The sequence below is a fragment of the Plecotus auritus genome (assembly GCF_963455305.1).
Source record: "Plecotus auritus genome assembly, chromosome: 7".
NCBI lineage: Eukaryota > Metazoa > Chordata > Mammalia > Chiroptera > Vespertilionidae > Plecotus > Plecotus auritus.
In genome coordinates, this window is record NC_137774.1 from 171,771,674 (window position 1) to 171,797,049 (window position 25,376).

General features: G+C 40.4%; 1 protein-coding gene across 1 annotated transcript in view; it reads right to left on the reverse strand.

The window, feature by feature from the left end:
* The window catches only part of WDR70 (WD repeat domain 70), a 187,298-nt gene that overhangs the window by 64,347 nt on the left and 97,575 nt on the right, over positions 1 to 25,376 (reverse strand). Inside the window, exon 10 of the mRNA XM_080679033.1 lies at positions 16,887 to 17,061. Coding sequence (XP_080535159.1) covers positions 16,887 to 17,061 — 175 coding nt within the window. The remainder of the gene's footprint in view (positions 1 to 16,886; positions 17,062 to 25,376) is intronic.

Consider the following 25,376-nt stretch of genomic DNA (forward strand, 5'->3'; position numbering starts at 1 on the left):
ACAAGTGGAATGTCAATGATGCTAACGCCGAGAAACGGGCTATGTTGGGGTACAGCCCACAAACACTCTCCTATTCCCCTGTCCTCTGGTCAATAAAAAATAGTCCTAACAGGAATTTTAAAGATGCTACACTATACCTCATTTCATTCAAGTAAGCATGAAGTTCTGGACTTTTAAGCTGCCTCCTATTTCTAGCTTAAATCACCGACTGAAGAAAAGTTCCAAACAAAAAAGTACAAACTTGTTTATTTACTGATCTCCTTTAAGTGACTAGTGATTTTTCATTTCACACAGTATTTCCAAATTTGGAAGGACAATTTAAAATTCACTGGAGTCAAGAATAAGTGCAGCTTTGAGATCAAAAGGTAAGCTAATACAGAGAGCAAGTATCTGTTCAGAGTTTAAACCCAAAGTGTGACCTACTTTTAAGACTTTATAGCCTAGAGGAGAAAGTCTTTAGATCTAAATGTCAGCATGTTCTTTTAAAATTATTATTGTGATTATTTTTAACTCCATCATTCTCTCAAAGAAAAACCGCACAATAGTCTATTGATCAATGACTAGTGACTACTACATCAGAAAAGCTGAGACACAGCTATAGAATTATCATGGAAATACAAAATGCAGCAACACTGACAGCTACCATCAGGAATGTTCGTTCCATAAAACAGCATTAACACAGGTTTTTCAATGTTACATAAATGACATAAGATGTTTTTAAAATTTTTCCCTAATCAATGAAGACAAATAAGTGAAATACACTTGTTTTTCAATGGCATGGTATTAGAATTATGAGAACTCTGTAAGCATTCTATAACAAAAAAATTAAATATGTATTTCAGAGATATAAAAGAATCAATAGCACATACAAATATCCATGGGGATCAAATAAGACCATGATACAGTGATTGAAAGTAGTGCCTTTGCAGTCAGACGGACCTGAGTTTCTTGGTTTTAATATTTCTAGTTGTGCACAAGACCCAAGTTATTTCACTTCTTTAAGCCTTGGTTTTCTCATCTATAACATGAGACTATAATACAAATTCCAGAATTCAGTGAAATAATAGATGTAAAATGCTCACACACACTTCTAGTCCCCAGAAAATGATCAACAAACAATACCGTAGCTATTATGTTGTTTTGCTATGACACAAGCAGTTGGCAAGTTGATGAATATTAAGAAATAGTTGCGATATTGTGAAATCTCAAACTATGCTAACCAGAAGTCAAGGGTATATTTCAAATCAAGGGAGCAAACCACTTCATCATCATGATAACCATCAAAGGGTGTTGTCGAACCCAAGCCAAAAGAGACACACTGCCCTCAAGGAGCTTATAACCCAAAACAGATGACACGGGCATCAGCTCAGATGTAAAAGGCCAGAGCCATGGACAGAAAATTATACAATGAGCTCAGACCTAAAAGAGCGAAGAGCCAAGAAAGTGAAGGTATTAAGACAAATTTGTGCATAAATAAGGCTCATGGACCAGAGTTCCCGAACCCACAAATGCGGCAGAAAAAGTATTTAGAGAGTAATTTTTAACTGCTTCCTGTCTTGCTAGCAGCCCCAGTGAGCTCTCTGGCTTTCCTTTAAATAGACTTCTAAATAACTGCAATAAAAGTCTGAGGAAGTTTTGATACATCTTCACAGATAGATAAAGTCCATATCCACTGGGCGGGAGGGGGGAAATCACGGTCCTATTATAATGATTAAAATTGCTTCACTGAGTCTTAATCACATGGCCAGAAAGTGTAAAGTTGATGGGAAATTTTTTTCAGGTTTTTACATCGTATTAATATGGTAATTATTTAAGGAAAACTTACTCCAATGAGCAACTAGGGGAAGAATTTCAAAGGCTGGACACAATGAAGCTGCTGTTCATCATTCAAATGAATGCCCTCTCTGGGGCTGTTTTCATGTTTCCGTCTCTTCTGAACGTTCTAACTTACTCATCCCTTGGGCAGCCAGTGAATAGCTTTTGTTCATCTGGCTAATAAAACCATTTAATTAAGTTACATATTTTTCTTTAAGTGCTATGTATATTAAATTATTCTAGAAATACTTAAAAGATAATTCACTGAAGCAAATATTTTAGTCTTGCTCTTGAAAACAAGTGTCAGTTATCACTTTCCCTTATAAGCAAATCAGCTAAAACTTCAGATGCTGCATAGATTCCAATAACTGCCAAGAACAGAGCTAATTCAGCACCATACCAATTCACAAAGTGTGATCTCAGATCTCAGCATCAGTGTGACCTTTCTTCTGTGCGACACGTACTGGAGAGGTTCACCGAGAGGAAAGGCACTACGGACTCAGAGAGTTAGGACCTGACATGTTGAAGTCAACCAGAAAAACAAACGTAAATAAACTTCTGAACTAATAAGGCTGAACAATGGCTAACATTTAGGGAGCTTACTACCTCCCAAGCACTGTTCGAAGCGTGCATACACACACACCACATAGATATACCACATACATATGCAAATATACACACCATTCATTTAGTCCTAACAAGCCTGGCGGAGTGGGGGGGGGGGGAGGCGGTGCTGTAATTATCCCCATTTTATAACCGGAGAAACTATCATTCAGATAATAAATGGCAGAGACTGGATTTGAATTCAGGCATATCTCCATAGTGTACACTGGTAATCATTACACCATAATGACTTTCAAACTCAACTTACTAGCTCACCATAACATATATAAAAGCACATTAGACCTCAAAGTGCTAAAAAATGTACATGCCTCACTCTTGCAACATGAACTCATTTTAGTGTCCTAACAGACAGAATAAGAAAGGTGAAGAGAGTTTCAAGTTCCTGATAGTTCTCCATTAAATAACAGGAAAAGGTTATTAAATCCATTAAAATCATGCTAAAGGACTCTCTCACTCCTCACCTTTTCACTAACATCTCAGCATTAGTAGCTCTGTACATTATAGTCAGAATTCTCCTTGTAGCGGAGAAGGAGTGACTTCAAACGGCAGCTCAGAAGCAGCAGGGCACAGACCTCGTCCAGCACTCTGCCTCGACACGGCGGTGCTGTATCCTGTCGACTTCCATCAAAATTAGTGCAGAGGGACATGGAGAAAACACAATCTCTGTGGAGGATTACTGTGCCATCTCTCTCAATATATGCATCCAGAAGGGATTCCGATCCAAAGCTGAGTAAGGCACAGAGGGAGTTGGTAAGAATCATCGTTAAACACGGGCCAGAGGTCCTAAGCAAAGTGGTAATACAGGTAAAGAAGGCATGGAGTCAGGGCATGGAAATTCAATGAGCAAAAACAAGGAAATTGGGCTAGGAGATCATGAAGGAAAGAATGCAATCTCAGTGAAGTTCTGGAAATAGAAATCTAGCCCTAAGCCAAAAAGTGAGGGCATTTTTCAGTCAAAATTTGGGGAAAGAGAGTAATGGGTATGGATACAAGCCCCAGTAATTAATAAATCCATTGACTTATTCAACTAAGTTGGCTGTGGAGTTGAAGATTCTGTGACTCAGCTTATCTAAAACTGACTTCCCTGCAGCCTCCTCTGTTCCCCCCACTTCCTCAGGCAGATCTCCCCGCCTTGGGGGGTGGCTTAGGCCTCCAGTCATTCAAACCAGTCCGTCACTCACCCTTCACTCCTCAGATACAAACATCTACCAAGTCATAGGTGCCTTGTAACCTAATACTCTCTAATTCACTTCTGTGGATTGGTCTTCCATTCTCACTCCATATACTCAATTGAGCTCCTCCTCACCTCTCATTTGGGACTGGACTCACCTGAAATCTAACTGACCCCCCCCCCCACACACACACCTAATTCCCTTTGATTTATCTCCTAGATGGAAAACACAGTGGTTTTTCAAAACTTAAGTCTGATCATGCCTCTCTCTTGCTTACAGGCCTTTACTGAAAGGGAAAAAAGTAGGCCTCCCTCTCGACATCACCCCACCCCGAAGCCGCAGAGAGAGGCATGGCAAATCACTATGTGGGGTAAGGATAAAGACTCGTTTGAAAAGCACACTCAATCTATCCACTGTTTCTGTAACAGAGTACAGAACATGAAGCTTCACAAAGTCTTCTTCACTAACTGAAAAACAGACTACGCACTGGCTTTTTTAAATATTGAAAACCACTCTTATAAGATGAAATAGAAACACTTGGTCCAAGTCTATCTTTGTAAATGGAGAAACGCTATGTAAATGAGCAATCACTATCAACCCCAAACATTCAAACACACACAGCTACCATATCAGTTTCAGGCTTATACAAGAGAGTCACTTTCTAAGAATGTGGACTTAGGGATATGGGGGGCTTATCATATCTAACAAAAGTGAAGAAACTGAATGAAGAATTTTTAAAAAATAAATAAGAAGTTATCATGTGTTTTGCTAGGATTTCAAATTAATATTTCAGTGAAATGTCTAAAACATCTTTCCTTCTGTGAGATTCACAGTTTATGTGTGGGAAAACAGTCAAGCCCCGGGGAAGTATCTTTAGCATCTCCATATGTTTTAACTCATAGCATTTGGAAAGTTTGCTCTGCTACTAAATGGTTTACAGGCAACTCTTTCTAGGTTTAAAAATAAAACAGCAAGATGTCATCTGGCTACTAGATCTGGTCAATGACAAGGAATTTCATTTAAGTTATGGACATTTAAACTTAGCAAGATGTTTTAATTTTATGCCATTTCTTGATTCTCTCAGTAATAAAACATATAAGGCATAAATATAATGCAAAATGAATTATTTCTTCAATTTATGTGGACTCTCCACACTATTCTCATGAAGGAAACCAGAAATACAATTTGGAAGTAATTCTAACGCAGCCGATTCAGATGACAGCACTTGGGAGTACAGCGGAGGGAATGACTCGGAAGTCACTGGAGTCTGAGCTGATTTCTTGTCTTCCTCACCCTCTATTGCAGTTTGATCCTTGTTAACGTGATAGAAGGGCCTAGAAACACCCTTTGCACTATGTCCCCTACCCCTTCCTTCTCTCCTAGCTCCCCACACACCCACCTCTGTAGCCCCTGTCTGGACAGACAGACGGAAGTTGGGTCTTTTCAGTATGAAGCAAATCCTCTATTGGACATGTCTGCCCTGGAGCATATGCGATTCCTGGCTTTTCAAACCTTTAGAGGAGAATGAGCCCCCTCTCCCCCGCCACCCTTGTCCACCCCTCCCCCCATCTCTTCCTTGCTGATGGTCCTTCAGCTGGAGAGGAAGAATGGGAGTCCACTCCCTGACAGGCCCAAAAGATGTGGTTAAGGAACAGACTCTGGAGCCAGACTCCCCGGAGTCAAATCCCAGATCTACCCACTCCATACGTGTATCCTTAGGTAAATAACTCAATCTCAGTTAACGTATCATTCAGATGGAGACAGGAATATTGGCCTTGGAGCTGTATCACAAGCAAATACATTGGAAGCATTTAGAAAAATTCCTGGTACATAACAGGCAAGCAATGTTAGCTCCTATTCTAATTATTATTATTATTACTACTATCACTGCCACCACACCATTACTAATGTGGAGGTAGGTAGCAGTGAGAGGAGGTGAAATGTCTGGTCACATTCTACAGGTCACATCAGAACAATGCCACTGGGTTTATGTGGGCAAGCGGTCTTGATGCAGTTCTTTAATATATTGGAAAGGACGATGAATGTAAAGGACTGCGTAAAAGAATGAATGCGTACTGACCTTCTCCTGAGTACCAGGCCCTGTGCCCAGCACTTTCACAAAGATTATCTTATTTCATCCTTATAAGCAGCTGGAGCTGAAGCTCATTATTCAGAGGAGGAAAATAAAATCTGCGAGGCAAAGTACTCTTATGATCACACCAGAGCCACCTCTGGGGAATGCGAAGAACAGCACAGAAAGATGAGCCACACTGGGCTAATACAGAACATTCACAGTAAGAACTCATAGTAAGTCTTAGTTACAGGAAAAAGTACTCAAGCTCCAAAGAATTTAAGCCAGTGAACTTTTAGAATACCACCCACTTACCTACTGACTATTATCTGTTTTATTTTCTGTGTTAATTGTGCATAAATTAATTTTCACAACAAGATTTATATTTTTTGAGAGTAGTATCTGTCCTTTCCTTAAAACTCCCCAAATACCCGATTTGATACTATCAGGATAATAATGAAAATTACACTCACCACACCTGGTAGAACATGCTGAATTCCAGGGGCTGTTATAGAAAACTATGGGGGTAATGTACAGTCCCTTTCATGAGAAGAGGAATGAGAGGAGGTGAAGGTGAATTCAGCTATAGCTGATAAATTTTAGGTGGCTAAAGGGAACAGCATTAAGTAGCAGTAAACTCATAGCAAGAGAGTTATGTTTTTTAAATTCTCCTTCAATTCTTCTGATTATACCAAGCAGAAAGTCTTGATTTGGCACTAATTTGTCTTTAATACCTCCATAACACCTGCCAATATCTCTTTCACACAGCAAGATTTCAGGCACGGAGCCTTGGCAGACAGCTAGCTAGTATTTATAATTGTTTTACTTTTAACAGAACTTGAAAAACCGCTATGCTCTATTTACAGCAACTTTGGCTTCTTATTTATAGTAGTGTTATAATGTTTCCTTAGGGAAGGGGGGTCTGGGGGGGTTACTTGATAGGCACTGCATGTTCTTATGAGGTGATAAAAAGTTTTGAAACCAGAGAGAGCTGGTAGTTGCATAACATTGTGAATACATTTAAAACCACTGGATTGTATGTTTTAAAGTGGTTAGTTGCATGTTATGTGCATTTACATCAATTTTCAGAAGTATTTATAATTTTTAAATAAGTCATTTTTTAAATTAAGTTAACAGCAAGGTGGTCTATAGATATGAAGGAATTAGGAGCGTACTATGCAAACAGATGAAGTCTGGGAAACAGGCTTCACTAGAGAGACTGGACTGGATTAGTATGGCTGAGACGGCAGGGGGTGAACTATGGTAATTGCATAGGTAGAGCCCAGCAAACTAATTTTGGTAGCTTTTCAAGAAACGAACAACCTAGAACCTTCTAAGCTCAGGTGACTTCTGGTGACATACCAGATATCTTCAAGGGCACAGACAAAAATCCCCAGGCAGGCAAAGCATCTTCTGCCTCCATCCGCCTCCTGTTCTCCATCTGCAGCTCCCTCCTCTCCCTCACCATTCAGGTGCCCCGTGTTCATGGGGACCTCTGGTCACTCGATGCCCCAAACCATTTCTTTTTCATCACCACTCAGAACTTCTCTCTTTTAGTTACAGGCTTTAACTGCGTTTTGAAAGAACTGATATTAGCCTTTCCTGCCTCACAAGGTTGTTGTGAAGATCCAATGACATTTGAGACATGCTTTAAAGTACTGTATAAACTCTGGATTCTAACTCATTAGTGGGTCATAAAACCAGTTTAATAGATTATGATCACTACCTTCTTAGAAACAAAAATGAATGAAAAAATAGATAAGACTGCATTGTATATTGCAAGATTAGAAGCTGTTATAGTAAATGTCTATTTCAGTTTTGGGTGTGTGTGCTGGGGTGTACAGATATGTGTGCAGTCGCCCACAATGTAAACTGTAATAGACTATGGGTAAAAAAAAAAAAAAAAATCCAATTTTCTAAGACAAATGAGCCCTTTCTCTCTCGGTAATATTTTCAGGCTGAGAGAGCGTAAGACCTTCTCTTAGAATAAAACAGGGTTATCCCGTGATGTACACAGGTACGGGCTCCTTCACCACCTGTCCCATGCGCATCAGTGTTTTCTGCCCATGAGGGTCACACTTTTCCTGCACAAAGTACAGTAGCTCCCCTTGTCTACAGTTTAGCTTTCCGAAGTTTCAATTATCTACAATTAACTATGATCCAAATTATTAAATAGAAAATTTCAGAAATAAACAATTCGTAAGTTTTAACTCTTGCACCTATGAGTGGTGTGATAAAATCTCATGCTGTCCACTCCCTCGTACCTGGACGTAAACCACCCCTCTGTCCGGCATAGCCACACTGCATACACCACCCACCCATGAGTCACTTAGCCAAATCGCCAGAAGGTCAATGGTAACCTAACGCTACGTCACAATGCCTACGTCCTCACCTCACCTCATCTCTTCACACAGGCACTGCTATCATCTCACATCATCATAAAAAGAAAGCTGAGTACAGTACAATAAGGTATTTGAGAGAGTGATCACATTCACATGGCTTTTATTACAGCATAGTGTTATAATTGTTCTATTTTACTATTAGTTATTGTTGTTAATCTCTTACTGTGCCTAAGTTATCAATTAAACCTTATCATAGGTATGTACATATAGGAAAAAACATAGTATATGTTTATATGGGGTTCAGTACTGTCTGGTTTCAGGCTTGGACTGGGGGTCTTGAAAACGTGTCTCCTGCAGATAAGGGGGCACTACTATAAAATTCTTTATCAGATAGCTTCAAGTGAGAGTAATTCTTTATATAACTAGTTATAAGCAAATTTGGGCAAAGACTTCAAAAATACTTCTGAATTAAGATCTGATCCTTGCATTACTTTGTAGAATAGAGTTGAGAGCCCCAAAAACTCTGATAAGTCACAAAATGGGTAAATATTTAAAATAGTCTGACTTGTTGAGGTTTAACAGAATCTTGCAATGTTTTCCATTTCGGCCTCACATACAAAAATGCAAGTTTCTGAGAAGTTGTAAGAAATGTGGACTATCATCAGGGCTTGAGTAATTAGCAGAAGAAGGAAGGAAAAGGAAAGGCCAGGTGGATTCCCGAAGCACCCAGGGCCTGGGAGCTCGGTCACTGCTGGTTGCGTCACGTCCGTGAGCAATGAATCAGGGTTGGTTAAGAGAATGCACGCAGACCAGAGAACTGTTTCACATTTTTGGCTCAGACTTTACTTTCTGTATATAAAGTCCTACTAGTGACTCTGGGAGTGAACACTGAACATTTACTATGTTGTTTATAATGGTTAGGACAGTAATGTTTGGCCTCGTCAGCTTACAGAATAAATCTCGGCTGTCCTGCAACTGAGGAGCCGGCTCAGGCAGTCTCTCCCAGAGAGAGGCATCCCTTATATAGGCTTCTAGGTTCTGCAGCGCGCCCAGAGCCTGGCCCTTTTAGAAGGCGCGGCAGTCCTATCTAACACTGCACGGGACTTGACTTGTGCCAGAGAAAACCCCAACAGCCTTTTTTAAAAATAATTGGGGAGCATTCATACCATACTGTCAATGAATACAAGATAACAATAAAAGTAAAATTAGCTGTTTGAAATTGGCTACACAATACTGAAGCAGGCTTTCATGCAATCTAAATTCTCTACTCTCACATAGCCTACTCACCATTAGAAAAATCAGGCATCATGAAAGGTAATAATCAAATGGGTTATATGGAATCATTTTCTAAATTAAATTATCTATATTATGCCAGTGTACAAGACTTTTAAAAGGCATAGTTTTAAATACTGTGGAAAAATTACCTTTATTAAATTTTACCCATTTGTCAATTGTAGCTTCAAAAACCCGAAAGAGTCCGAACATCATCTCTACCACTGGGGATCGAACCCACAACCCGGGCATGTACCCTGATAGGAATCAAACAAGTGACCTCTTGCCCAGGAAATGATCTGGATGTCTGCAACCACCAACCCCCAACCATCTCCTTGCTTCTGCCTTTGTCCCCATGCAGAATAGCCAGTGTGATTCTCTTTTTTTTTATTTATTTATTTTTATTGATTTCAGAGAGGAAGAGAGAGAGATAGAAACACCAATGATGAGAGAGAATCATTGATCGGCTGCCTCCTGCACACCCCACACTCAGGATCGAGCCCACAACCCAGGCATGTGCCCTGACTGGGAATCGAACCGTGACCTCCTGGTTCATAGGTCAATGCTCCACTACTGAGCCACACTGGCCGGGCTAGTGTGATTCTTTTTAAAATATAACTTGGATGATGATGTCATTCTTCTGAAACCCAATGGCCCTATTGCCCTCAGAAGAGTCTTCAAACTCTTTTCCATAGCCTCCGAGGTACTATTCGATCTGATGTCCTCTGCCCAACCTTTTCCCATTCAGGCTTTCCTGAGAAGGAAAATGGCTTCTTAATCTGACCTGTGAATGTGGGGAGAATGCTTGGCTCAGCTCTACCCTTTTCTTTTTTTTCATTTTTTTTAATATGTTTTTATTGATTTTTTTTAGAGAAGAGGAAGAGAGCAGGAGAAAGAAAAACATGGATAGAGAGAGAAACATCCATCAGCTGCCTCCTGTATGCCCACTACTGGGGATCAAACCCACAACCTGGGCATGTACCCTGATAGGAATCAAACCAGTGACCTCTCAGTGCATGGGACAACACTCAATCAACTGAGCTACACCAGCCAGGGCTTCCCTTTTCTTTCTTGAGTGCAAACTGCTCTTAGGGAGTAACTCTCTGCTTCTCCATGCCCTGAGTCTTCCTGGGGCAAGCCTGGCCAGGTTCAGGTTTGGATGAGACTGGGGTGGGGGTGAGGGGGCAAGTCTGTCGAATTCCAGGAGTTAGTCAACAGGCACATCTGGCTTTCATCTTCCTCTAGCATCTGTAACAAAGGGGGACTCTGGCCTTCATCTGTCCTGCTTTAGTGATCCGTCTTATTTCTTCATTAGATTCCAGGTAGGGAAGAGGGGTGCTAATTATTAGCACTGAAACAATACACTTGTAGGACACACACACCTTATGTGAGTACAGAGAGGAATCTAGAAATGCTCACCTCGGGATGGTATAGTTATAGGAGACTCATTTTCTTCAGATGCTTTTCTATTTTGGGTGAACATTTTTACACATAACTATGGATTACTTTTATAATCAGAAAAAAAGCCAAAATTAACTTTTTTTGGAGGCCATTAAGAGGGCAAAGCTTGGGATCTGGTTTTCAGAGGAAATTATGAGCTATGCTTTGGATACATGTATAATGAAATTGGAAACAGAGTTACAAAATGACTCTCTGTAATCATGACTGCACACAATGCAGGTAGAAATGTCTGGTCTTTAAAAAAATAGTGCATAGCCGAAACCGGTTTGGCTCAGTGGATAGAGCGTCGGCCTGCGGATTGAAGGGTCCCAGGTTCGATTCCGGTCAAGGGCATGTACCTTGGTTGCGGGCACATCCCCAGTGGGGAGTGTGCAGGAGGCAGCTGATCGATGTTTCTCTCTCATCGATGTTTCTAACTCTCTCTCCTTCTCCCTTCCTCTCTGTAAAAAATCAATAAAATATATATTAAAAAAAAAAAAAAATAGTGCATAATTATTTTCACTTTAATTTTTTGGCTAAATTCAAGTCACCAAATAGTGATAAAAATTACATCATTCTCTATTTAATCTGCATAGGCCCTCTGGTCTATTTATTCAACATAATGGAAATATAACATTATACTAATTGCTTACTTATAATGTTTATTCATTTGACTCCATAACAGAAGCTTTTATTCATATGCTACCTAATAAAAGAGTAATATGCAAATTAACCATCACTCTGCTACACCCACAAGCCACGCCCACTAGCCAATCAGGAGCAAGTATGCAAATTAACCCCAAACAAGCTGGCTATGGCCGTGGAGAGAGCAGGAGGGAGGCCTGGGTTTCCCCGGAGGTGGAGGAAGCCAAGCTTTCCGCACACCCTGGCTGGCCCAGGCCTCCGCTTAAGGCTACAAAGTTTCAATTATAGAAGATAAATAAATCCCAACAGAAATGGCTGCCACCACGGAGGGAGCAGAAGGCTTGGCTCCGCTTCAGGCTGCAAAGTTTCAATTGTAGAAGATAAATAAATCCCAGATACCAGGGCCTCCGCTTGGGTCGCCGAGGGGCGTGGCCGGCCTGCAAACCACCACAGGCCCCTCACCCAGGCCACCCCACGCCCCAAGGGAACCCCCACCCTGATCCAGGACATCCTTCAGGGCAAACCAGCTGGCCCCCACCCGTGCACCAGGCCTCTATCCTATCTAATAAAAGAGTAATATGCAGATTGACCATCACTCCAACACACAAGATGGCTGCCCCCATGTGGTCAAAGATCCTGCCCCCATGTGGACACAAGATGGCCGCCACAAGATGGCCAGCAGGGGAGGGCAGTTGGGAGGGACCAGGTCTCCAAGGGAGGGCAGTTGTGGGTGATCAGGCCAGCAGGGGAGGGCAGTTGGGAGGGACAAGGCCTGCAAGGGAGGGCAGTTGGGGGTGATCAAGCCTGCAGGGGAGGGCAGTTAGGGGTGACCAGGCCAGCAGAGGAGGGAAGTTGGGGGCAAATAGGCTGGCAGGGGAGCAGTTAGACATCAATCAGGCTGGCAGGGGAGTGGTTAGGGGGTGATCAGGCTGGCAGGCAGAAGCGGTTAGGGGCAATCAGGAAGGTAGGCAGGCGAGCAGTTGGGAGCCAGCAGTCCTGGATTGTGAGAGGGCAGTCGGACATCCCTCGAGGGGTCCCGGATTGGAGAGGGTGCAGGCTGGGCTGAGGGACACCCCCCACCCCGTGCACGAATTTCGTGCACCGGGCCTCTAATCTATATATATAAAAGCCTAATATGCAAAGTGTACCCTTGGGAGTTCGACCGTGAGACTGGGAATTTGATCGCTCGCTATGATGTGCGCTGACCACCAGGGGGCAGCGCGGAATGAAGGAAGGCCCCGGCCGGCAGCTGGCAGCCGGCAGCCAGCAGCCGCTAGGGACCCTACCCATGCAAGAATTTCGTGCACTTGGCCTCTAGTATTCATATATTTTAAATGAGATGTTTTAGGTTCATGACTGATTTCCATTTTTTCTCTCCTAAGTATCAACATACACCCGTGGGTATACATATGTTTTCTATTCCTACCACATTTAGGGAAAATTCTTCTATTTTACTTACAAGTTAACATTTTTTAGCCCTGGCCAAGTAGCTCAGTTTAGATGTTTAGGGCATCGTCCCGATACGCCAGATTTTAGGTTCAATCCCTGGTTGGGGCACATTCAAGAATCAACCAATGAATGCATAAATAAGTGGAACAACAAACTGATGTTTCTCTCTTTTTCTCTTTCTCTTCTCTCTGTCTCTCTCTTCTCTTCTCTCTCTCTCTCCCACTCTCTCTTTCTCCCTCCCTCACTCCCTTCCACCTTCCCTCCCTCCTTCCTTTTCTCTAAAATCAATAAAAATTTTAAAAATTGAGAAAATATTTTAAGAGTACTTATAAAATTTTAATTTTTAAGAACACTTATAAAACCACAATGAGATAACCCTGACACCCTGTTAGGAAGACTATTATATAAAAGATAAATAAGCCTTGGTGAGAATGTAGAGCAACTTCTAGCGACTGGTCATCATTTCAAAAACTGTAAAACACCTGGGAGCTAAGAAGAAAAAGGAGGAAGAAGGCCAATATTTATTAAGAACCTGTTTCGTGAAACAAGTCTTATTCTGGGTTCTTTAAATACATTGCCTAATATAAACCTCAAAATAACCTGACAAGGTGGGGATCATGCCCTCATTTCATGAATAAAGAAAATGCGGTGTATAAGAGCTTAGGAAACTCAGAACTGATCGACAGGAAGTTCCATGTAATTGCATGTCTCAGGTATCACTGACAAAATGTGCTACAGAACTATACAGTAGACTTTCAGCTGTCCATAGATAGTCTTCTAGACTCCCAGTATTATTAAGCCTAATGAAAAGACAAAAATCTCTGTTTGAATTTTTAACATTGCTGTTTGTATTTTTTATAGAGATACACCATTTTTTCCCAAAGGATGATACTAGAATCTTTTTCTAAATCACTTGCTTTTTAAAAATTGTTTTTTAAATGTCAATTTCGCCCTGGTCAGGAGGTTCAGTTGGTTGGAGCACCATCCCATACACTAAAAGGTTGTGGGTTTGATTTCCAGTCAGGGCATAAACCTGGATTGTGGGTTCAACCTCCCGTCAGGGTGCATATGGGAGGCAATTGATCAATGTTTCTCTCTCACCTCTCCCTCCCCCTCCCTCTCTCTCTCTTTCTCTCTCTAAAAATCAATGAACATATCCTCAGGTGAGGATTTTTTCAAAGTCATATTTCCTCTATAATATGCTTCTCTCCCCCCTATATGCAGTATTTCACTGCTTTAACTTGAACAACAACTGGGTAAAGGCTGTGAATTATTAAGTGATCAGTCTTTGGAGAAAGAAGGGAAAGAACACATTTTTTACTTTTGACTCCTTCTCAGTGAGGTGGTAGGTGCTCAAAAACACCAGGTGAAATTTTCCTGACCTACATAGATAGCTAGATATATAAATACATACAGTTATAGAGATATGGAGAAAAGTACAGAGGGATACATACCAGGTAATTTACAAGCATTTGGGGTAGAGATAGGATGATGAGATTAGAAAGGAGAGGCAATTAATAATAAAATAATAGTAATGGATTTTTTTGAAAAGTATACATTTCACATGTATAAAATTAGGATTCAATTCAAATAAAAAAATTTGAAAAAAGCAAATTAGTTATACATATTTACTTACAAGGTTGTCCGTGCTATATTCAATTAAAGTAAGCACATTGCAAATCCTCTCCCTATGTAAAAACAAATAAAACCTCTTAATCCCTATTAATAAAGGGTAAGGTAAACAAGGCCATAAATCAAGCAAATGTTAACATGGGTTAAAATGTCAATTTTGCCCTGGTTGGGTGGTTCAGTTGGTTACCTGACGGTGACTGGAGACACTTAAAGATTCAGGGCGCAGTGGGTGTAAGTTGCTACTGGGGACTCCTCTCCTGCATTCTCTCTCCATCATATGCTCTCTTACTCACCAGGGGTTACCTGCCCAGGAGCTTATCTCCTGATGTGATGCCCAGCTCTAGCCCCAGCTTCCCCGACCCACACTTACATGCAAACGTAAAAATATAAATAAAATATAATGAATGGGATGTGGTATAATAAGCCATACATTCATGTACTATTAAATTCTAACAATATAGAATCAAGGACTGTGATTAGCAGAATGGCTAGAAAAGATGGGGGGCGGAGAATTAGCATTCCAACAGCTTTATTTTCTACAAAACTGGAAACAGGATACTCATTACTTGAAGAGATATGCAAGGCCAATCTTTAAAAAAGATATTCAACTTTATAAAAATATAAAGGCTCTAAGAGAAAGACACACACATTGATATATATGAACCGTGTTAAAAAGACACTATTAAAGCTACACAAGAAAACTTCATGGTTTAGAATTTCTATGTTTAAATCAACAGCTCCCAGAGACAATGAAAGCCAGTTACTTAAAAATTTATTGCTTGGCTAAAACTCAGTTTACAATTCAAAGGATTTTAAAAATCTCTGTGCTGTTATGAAGCTTTACGGGGTTTATAGTGAAGATGAAAACAGAAATAAAGAGATCTGACAAACGGAAAATGCCAAAGCTATTTCTGGCATTATAAACACGGATTCTTCTTTCACTACCATTGCTTTTTACCTTATTCCTAGAAAACTAGCTTTAACTCTTCCGCCTGAAAGGACAACTACTTTCCTGGGACCCCTTTCAAAATGTGAATGTTTTATTTGAAAGACATTATTTTTGTAATTTTTAAAAAGAACTAGAATGTAAATTCCACGAGGGCAGGAATTCTTTTTTAATGTTTTAATTGATTGGTTGAGAGAGAGAGAGAGAGAGAGAGAGAGAGAGAGAGAGAGAGAGAGAAACACTGATTTGGACAATGCTTTAACCAAATGAGCTACACAGCCAGGGTCAGGAATTTTGGCTAATTGCAATATTTCTAGTGCCTAGAATAGTGCCTGCCATATAGTAGGTACTTAATAAAAATGTACTGCATTAATAAAATTAATAAGTAGACCAGAACCCATGGACACAGACAATAGGATGGTAAAGGCCTGGGGCGGGGGGGGGCGCGGTGCGGGCTAGAAGGAGTCAGTGGGGGACAAAGGGGGGTATATGTAATACTTTCAACAATAAAGTTTTAAAATATAAAAATAAAATAAAATGAATTACTGTTGGAAAAAAAAAAAGATAACCAAATTGTACTATAGTAAGGTAGAATCATTCTACTTATCAAAAGTTCTTATTTTACCACATATACAACCCCCCCCCCTTCTTTTAAATGTATTTTTATTGATTTCAGAGAAGAAGGGAGAGGGAGAGAGAGACAGAAACATCAATGAGAGAATCATTGATCAGCTGCTTTCTGCACACCCCCTACTGGGGATAGAGCCCACAACCAGCGTCTGTGCCCCGACCAGGAATCGAACCATGACCTCCTGGTTCATAGGTCAACCCTCAACCAATGAGCCACACCAGCCAGGCATACAAAGCCCTTTTTAAAGCATATTGGCAATTCACAAAATTAGTGGAAGTCTTTTATATTCATCATTTCTGATTATAGAATTCTATGATCCTTTCCAATTCAATTTTTATTTATTCTAATAATGTAAAGGAAAAATCTGAAACCTATTCAAATGGAATGTCATGGAATGTAAAGACAAAATATTTTTTAAATTACTACAGGAATAACTGCAAAGCAATGGCTGTGTCTTCTTGGACATTTCACGATTTTCTTAAAACTTTTAAGGGATATTTTCTAGCTCTCTGCTTAGCCTTGCTTTATATTACCATCAAATCCTTCATTTTCAAAATCATGTACATTGAAATGCTGTATAATAACCTCCACTGTGCTTCTTAATTTTTATACCAAAAGACCTAATTTATTTTAAAAACAAAATCTAATATGCATTAGAAAATCCTAAGCTGGTATATTTGCTAAAATGCTGTTTACTGCAAAAGTTCCAATGTTTCATCAACACTGAAGTTTAAATTAGGGCTAAACTCAGAAAAATTGATCTTCGTAACATTTTAACATTTGTCTTAGATAGTAGTATAAGGTGATTTTCTTCTAAGAAAAACGGACTTAAATGTCCTTGACTCACCGTCAGATTCCGGTCCCAGATCTGTATGCTTCCGTTCTGGCAGGCGGCTGCTATGAGGTTTCCATCTCTGCTGTATGTGCACGTGGTGGGAATCACTTTTTTACCCTGCATCGTCCGTGGTTTAAACACACTCTTTTGTTTCTTTGGATTTTCAACTTCCCATGTCCGCACAGTCCTGAATAGAATAAGGAAATTGTCAAGTAACAAAAAGAAAGGAGGTCAAAACACAAAAGAGCCCATAAAGACAGCTTCAACTTTTAAGCATATAAATTTAATAAATGTTTTTAATGAAATGTGCTCTGTGAAACATTCTCCAGTTATAAATGAGGTTACTCTCTGAAATAAGGGGAACCGTGTTGTTGTCACGTCAAACAGCAAATGGCAGATTCTACTCCACATCTATCAGATTCGTTCTGACCCTCTAAGGCAGCGGCCTCCACACAGCTCTGACTGATACACTCTGATCAGTAAAACTGCTGAACATACACCGCGTGTATATACACCTTACTTCCTGAATTCCTTATATATGTTAATGCACCATTTTATAACATACACTAGAAAGCACACTGAAAAAAACAGGTCATTAAAAAAGAATAGCCCTAACTGGTTTGGCTCAGTGGATAGAGCGTCGGCCTGCGGACTGAAGGGTCCCAGGTTCGATTCCGGTCAAGGGCATGTACCTTGGTTGCGGGCACATCCCCAGTAGGGAGTGTGCAGGAGGCAGCTGATCGATGTTCCTCTCTCATCGATGTTTCTAACTCTCTATCCCTCTCCCTTCTTCTCTGTAAAAAAATCAATAAAATATATTTAAAAAACAAAGCTGTCAGCCCCTGAGTTTTCACTAAGTAACAAGCAACAGCAGTCTAGAGCTAGGGTGGGGATAGAATACAACAGATTTTAAAAGATAGTATATCAAAATTCATGGTATTGTTACTACAGGACACAGACAGAAATACAGCATTAACTGTACATATTAGAAAAAAATACCTCAAATCAATGACCTAACATTCAACCTTAAGAAGCTAAAAATAGGGAGAGAAAATTAAATCCAAAGCAAGCAGAAGGAAGGGTATAATAAAAATGAGAGTACAAAGAATAAAATAGAAAACAGAAAAACAGTGGAGAAGCCAAAAGCTGGCTCTCTGAGAAGTTCAATAAAATTAACAAATCGCGCCGAAACCGGTTTGGCTCAGTGGATAGAGCGTCGGCCTGCAGACTGAAAGGTCCCAGGTTCGATTCCGGTCAAGGGCATGTACCTTGGTTGCGGGCACGTCCCCAGTAGGGGGTGTGCAGGAGGCAGCTGATCGATGTTTCTCTCTCATCGATGTTTCTAACTCTCTATCCCTCTCCCTTCCTCTCTGTAAAAAATCAATAAAATATATTTAAAAAAAAAAATTAACAAATCGCTAGCAAAATTGATGGAAAAAAAACGGAAATGTAGACAATATCAAATATTGAATGAAAGAGAGGATATCATTATAAAGCTTAACAACATTAAAAGGATAAGGAATTTTCTGAACAAATTTGCATACATACACCCTACGCCAGCCATCCCCACACTACTGTCTGTGTCCAGGGGTTATGCATACATGTATGTAAGTTCTTTGGCTAATCTCTTCCTGCCCCCTCCCCACTCCCACTGAGATTTGTCAGTCTGTTCCATGCATACATGCCTCTAGACCAGCCTTGGGCAAACTACGGCCTGCAGGCCGAATCCGGCTGTTCTATCCGGTTCTCTTGCTCTCCCCTCCGCTCCTTTACTTTGAATTTATATTAGTTCACACAAACACTCCATCCATGCTTTTGTTCTGGCCCTCCTGTCCAGTTTAAGAACCCATTGTGGCCCTCGAGTCAAAAAGTTTGCCCACCCCTGCTCTAGACCCTTTTTGCTCGTCAGTTTATTTTATTCATTAGATTCCACATATAAGTGAGATCATGTGATAGCTGTCTTTCTCCACCGGCTTTTTTTGCTTATTAGCATAATAATCTGCAGGGCCATCCATGCTGATGCAAAGGGTAAGAGCTCCTTCTTTTTTACAGCCACAGAGTATTCCATTTTGTACCGCAGTTTTTTCACCCACTCCTCTACTGATGGGCTCTTGGGCTGTTTTATATGTGGTACGAAGTCAATGTTCTTTTTCTGCATATAAATATCCATTGTTTTGTAACATTTGTATCTGAACATTCAAACCTTACCCTTGCTGAACATATTCTGTATTGCTTACTTGTCTCCTATCTCAGGTCACTATGTCTCCCACAGTTAATATGCACAAAACATTGAGAAATAACTTGTGTGCCTTTTCTTTCTACAGCAGCTCTGCAACCGGGGGATAAATTATGATGGTTTCTCCTTTTTTATAACTGAACATCCCCAAAAGTCAGCTGATACTTTAGAATTATGATATGAAAGACCACACACAAATATCATTATCATTATCAGGCTTGTTTAATGTTCCTCATCTCTAAAACTGGAATAATACTGCCACAATGAGGAGTTACGAGGATTAAATGAGATTAGGGATATAAACGTGTCCAGGACAGCACTTGGAATACAGTAGGCACTCAATAAATACTAGCTCCTTTCTGCTCTTCCTCTTAGACCATAAATAAGATATTAAAGCTAATAAACCCAACACTAAGTATGTTCCATTTATTTCAGTTGTATAGTAACAGGCTGAACTAGTTATCAAAATAACAGAAGAAAAGAAAGCAGCTAATGTGGCATATAAATGTACGAAATATAAATTTAGGCAGAATCTGATGGTGACTAATTACACTATGTTTTATGGCTCTGATTTTCTGAGTCTCAGTCTTCAAAAATGAATGCTAAAGTACAAGGCCAGTACGTATCTGTCAAAACATTTTATGTTAAAGAATACATATTTTGAAACTTGAAGGGAGATCTGGACTTGTAAAATTAAAACTGTTTTATAAAAAAGATTTGAAAATAGAAGTATCTGCCCGGGCCTTTCTGAGAACACAATGAAAACACCCAGAAGACAAGGAAAAAACACAGGTGGGCTGTGACATTGCCCCGGGCACAAATGCTTTCTATCTTAAAATTCTGAATTCTTTCCAAATGCAGGTTCTAAACTTTCTGGCATCTGCTGCATACACGCATCACAGCATTTGGCAGAAGTCAAGGGAAGCATTAATTTTGCATGGAAATCACTTAAGAGATCTTGGTTTAATTTTTCCTCGAAAGACTGCACAGCAGCGTGAGCAGTGGAACAGTCTGAAACTGGCTGGCTCTCTTGGCAGAACAAATCCAACAAGAACGACCTTCTTTTTAAAAATGCCCAAATACTAAGGTATTAAGATTCCACAGAAATGGGGAAAATGTTTTAGCTTCTATATAAAGCCACAATAATCTTCATAAGCATACATAATTTTCACGCACCCACAGAGTAATTGCAAATAAGAACATATTTGCACTTAAGAGAAACAGATTTGGTACTAATGCTATAAACATACAATTACTAAAATTAGGCCTTCTGAAATCTAGCATCAGAGGAGGGAATGAATGCTACAATAAATACCACTTGTACTCTTACATTTATGGCCAACTGATTTTCAACAAAGATACCAAAACAATTCAGTGGAAAAGTGTGTGTGTGTGTGTGTGTGTGTGTGTGTTTCAAAAAACATGGCCGAGACAACTAGATATCCATATGCAAAAAAGGTGAATGTGGCCTTTACTTCACATCACACAAATATTACCTTAAAATGGACCATAGACATATATGTAAAACTCTTAAAACATGACCTTGTATTAGGAAAGATTTCTTAGAGGCAGCATCAAAAGCACAAATGATTAAAAAAAAAAAAAAAGGTAAGTTGGATATCGTCAAAATTAAAATTTTATCTGCTTCAAAAGATACTGCCATTAGACCCAGTAATACCACTTCTAGGAATATATCCCAAGAAATCAGAAACACCAATCAGAAAGGATAGATGCACCCCTATGTTCATAGCAGCACAATTTACCATAGCTAAGATTTGGAAACAGCCTAAGTGCCCATCAGCAGATGAGTGGATTAGAAAACTGTGGTACATCTACACAATGGAATACTACGCTGCTGTAAAAAAGAAGGAATTCTTACCATTTGCAACAGCATGGATGGAACTGGAAAGCATTATGCTAAGCGAAATAAGCCAGTCAGAGAAAGATAAATATCACGATTTCACTCATATGTGGAATATAATAAACAACATAAACTGATGAAATAAAATAGATCCAGAGACAGAGAAGCATCGAACAGATCATCCAACCTCAGGGGGGGAGAGGGGGGTAGATGGGGAGTGCAAGGGGAGTGGTTTCCAGGGGGGGGTGTGAGAGATCAACCAAAGAACTTGTATGCATGCATATAAGCATAACCCAAGGACACGTCAGTAGGGGGGGTGTGGGCACGTGCTGGGGGAGTGGGAATGAGCAAGGAAAGGTCAATGGGGGGATGGATTCATATATAATACTTTAAACAATAAAGAATTTTTAAAAATAAAAAATTTAAATTAAAAAAAAAAAAAACCTCTCACCCAGCTGGTATGGCTCAATGGTTGAGCATCAACCTACAAACTAGGAGGTCACAGTTCAATTCCCGGTCAGGGTACATGCCCGGGTTGCAGGCTGGATCCCTAGTAGCGGGTGTGCAGGAGGCAGCTGATCAATGACTCTTTCATCATTGACACGTCTATCTCTCTCCCTCTCCCTTCTTCTCTGAAATCAATAAAAATATATGTATTTTTTTCAAGGTTCAGGAAAGGTCTCTATTGAAGTGCAGACTCTAAAAAGTTATTTTAGGCAAGTTCCCAGAGGCAATTTTTAAAACCATAAGGCTGGATGAGGAGACTGTGATTCTAATGATTTCTGCCGCTCCTTAGAAATAAAAATATATATATATTTTTTAAAAGCCCTCTATACCAGATGTCAAATGTTGTACCCCTTAAAGGTTGTGCATAAATACAAAATACATAATATACATATTTACATCTCAGTAAGTGACCTTAAGTACAGGAAGGGGAAAGGGGAGAAGGGAGGGAAGGGGAAACTCAGATGCAGAACCAAATATGTTGAGGCAGTAGGTTTCCTTTTTCCCCTTTTACCCCTTTTATTTTAACCTACACGAAGCTCATGGGAAATGCACCAGAGTGTTTAAGAGAATGCCCACAGAGATGCTGAGCACGGTTCTGCTCAGACTTCTGGCAAAAATGCTTCACAAGTATTTCAAAGGAATGTATGGAGACCCCCATGCACCTTACCTTCTACAATGCCAATTCGAATCATCCACAGATACCCATTTTGACTCCTTTTATTCTCTCAATATCTAGCATTGTTTTGCATACATAATAGGCTTTTAATACAATTAAAATCCTATAGCACATGTCTATAATTATATATATATAATTAAATACATACGTATTTATAATATATACCATTATCTATCTAGCTCTCAGTACTGCTCTACTCTTGAGTTCTCCTAAAATACTCTTTAAAATCATTTGCTCTAGCCCTGGATGGTATGGCCCAGTTGGTTGGAGCGTTGTGCCATACACTAAAAGGTGGCAGGTTCAATTCCAAGTCAGAGCACATTACAAAGTTGCAGGTCCAATCCCTGGTTAGGGCATCTGTGGGAAGCAACCAATCAATGTTTCTCTCTCACCCCTCTTTCTCTCTCTTTCTCTACCTCTCTCTCTCTCTCTCTCTCTCTCTCTCTCTCTCTCTCTCTCTCTCTCTCTCTTGTGTGTGTGTGTGTGTGTGTGTGTGTGTTATCTCTCTCTCTCCCCTTCCTCTCTCTAAAAAATATCAATTAAAAAAAAGCATTTGCTCCAAAACACTTTTCAAAAATCATGAGCGCTGTTCCTGGCTCTGAGGAAACAAAGATTGAGTAGGACAAAGCCTCTGCCTTCCCAGAAACCACAGCTTGGTTGGTGGAAATAACATACAAGCAATAAGCCACAGGGCTACAATTCAACACACACATATTAAATACTTTTTATAGATGAGCTATCTTGGTAGATACTTGGGGATACAAAGTTGTCTGTTCTCCAACACATTATCTAATGGAGGAGAAAAACTGGGGGAAATGTCATCGGGTCATGAGGCAGCACCCAGAGAAAAGAAAGAGGTAGCTCATCTGGAAAGGATTCCAGAGATGTGTTTATTTTGGGGGGAGTTGAGATTCTGCAGATGAATCCCAGAAATTGTATAGAAGATGCAGTGTGCCCCAAAGTCAGCCTGGACTGGTGCTCCAGTAAAAGGGCTTGGCCCATGGCTGCAGAGTCTGGAACCAAGAAGAAATAAAGACAGTGTCACTGACACAGGTCCTGGACAAAGGAGAATGATGCTGTTATTAACATAAATGGAGAATCTGAGAAAATAGAAAATGAAACTGAAATCGGAAAGATCAAGTGCTTCTGATAGGGTCTATTCCTGACCAACTGGAAGTGAACAGGAAGAGGCCATTGATGGAAATCAACTCCAGTGGAGAAGGCACTGAGAACAGGCCGAAGGATTCCATAATTCTCCAGCTTCCTGTCGATGTATACTTGATGGGGAGCAGGAAATTCACAATGAATCCACCTGGGGCATAAAGCAAGTAACTCACGGAATTACTCTTACCACACATATCAAGATAAGAAATCACATGTGAACTTGGCCTTAAAACGCGGAGAAAGGTGAAATGTGTCTATAATTACAGATGACTGTTTTAATTTATGTTAAGAAGTAATTACTACCTCCTGACAAGAGCAAGACAGAGCGTAGTGGGTGGAGGTGGGAAAGGAGGAGCTGCAGGGGGAAGGGGAAGAGATCAGGGGAAGCCAGCACAGGAAAAGGTAGGTATGACGAATCTTACAGAAACTGCCTCCACCCTCCCTTTACCCGGTGCTGCCGGGGCTCAGTAGTATTTCTGGGCCAACTTCTCCCGGGATATTAGCAGGTGCAGGCAGGCTTTCCAACAAGCCACTGAAGGATGGAGCCATTATTCTTCAAGATTACAGCTTTTTTTTTTTTTTTTAATGCAATACATATATGAAACTTTCACTCAACCCAGCAAGTTTTACAGCAGCAGGCTCCACATCTGCAAAACAGATTCTAAAAAGATAAAATGTTATGTGCCAAGAGTGATTCAGTGCAAATTTGAAAATGAGATAAATATTCTTCTTTTGAAAGAGAATGGTTTTTCCTGACCTAAAAGTTAAACAATGTTAATCAAGTCATAGAGTTGAGCAGTGAAGTCAACATTACTTGAGAAGTTTATACTAAAAATAGTGAACCTTTTCCATATCTCTAGCAAACTCATCCACAGCCAAGCTCTTGTACTTGCAGGATTATTTCCAGAAACCAACGAATGCCAAGATGTCTTTGCTAATGAATTCTGAATACTGAATAATCTGAATTAAAGCTAAGATTTGAACTAATAATGGTGATAGCTGACATGTATGTGCTCATAATGAAAACAGCATTATTCTAAGCACTCTATCATTTAATCCTCACAACTCCATGAAGAAAATACTATTATTATCTCTACTTTACAGAGGAAAACTCAAGCACAAAAGGGTGAAGAAACAAATGTCAATATTCACGTAAGTGGAATAATCAACTGCTGCGTCTACTGCCTACTCAAGATTCAGTCACCACATGGACCCATGAACACAGGTAAGGTCACAACAATTTTGGATACCATAACATATTGATGGTTTGAGTAATACTTTTACCTGAGAAAGAATACTGCAAAAATTCCATATTTATAAAATTAATGCAAAATAAAGCTGAAGAGTATTTGTATTTTGCATCTTTTAGAGATAAGCAGTGACTTTGAAAATCTCGCTGTTATAAAATATATTATGTTACAGACATGAAGTCCTCACTATTCAATAAAATAAATAACAATTTTTCTCTTCCAATGAAGATATCAATAAGAAAACACTTTGAAAAGGACACAAGGATGAGGAATCCCATCTACACTAATAAAAGAGAAACATGCAAATTAACCATCACTCTGCTACGCCCACCAACCAATCAGAGCAAGTATGCAAATTAACCTAACAAAAGATGGCAGTTAATTTGCATACGCAGAGGGAGTGAAGACTGAAGACAGCATAGAAGGAAGAGGGAGGAAAGCGGAAAGCGAGGCGGCGGTGGCAGCAGGAGGGAAAGCACGGGGGGGGGGGGGGGGGGGTGGGGGGGCGGGTGCGGCAGGAGGAAAAGTGTGGGGTGATGAGTGGGAGGGAAAGCACGGGGCAGCAGCAACAGCGAGAGGGAAAGCGCGGGGTGGGGGGGCAGAGGGCGGCGGGAGGGAAGGGAAAGCACGGGGGGGGGGGGGGGGGGGTGGGGGGGGGTGGAAGGGGTGGTGGTGGCGGGTGGAAGCCCGCTGGAAGCCCTGTTCTTGCAGGAATCTTCCTGCAACGGGCCTCTAGTTTATTATAACCACCTGTCTTCTGTTCCCCATCCTTCACTTCCCTGTACTTCCAGACCTATCACACGTGTCC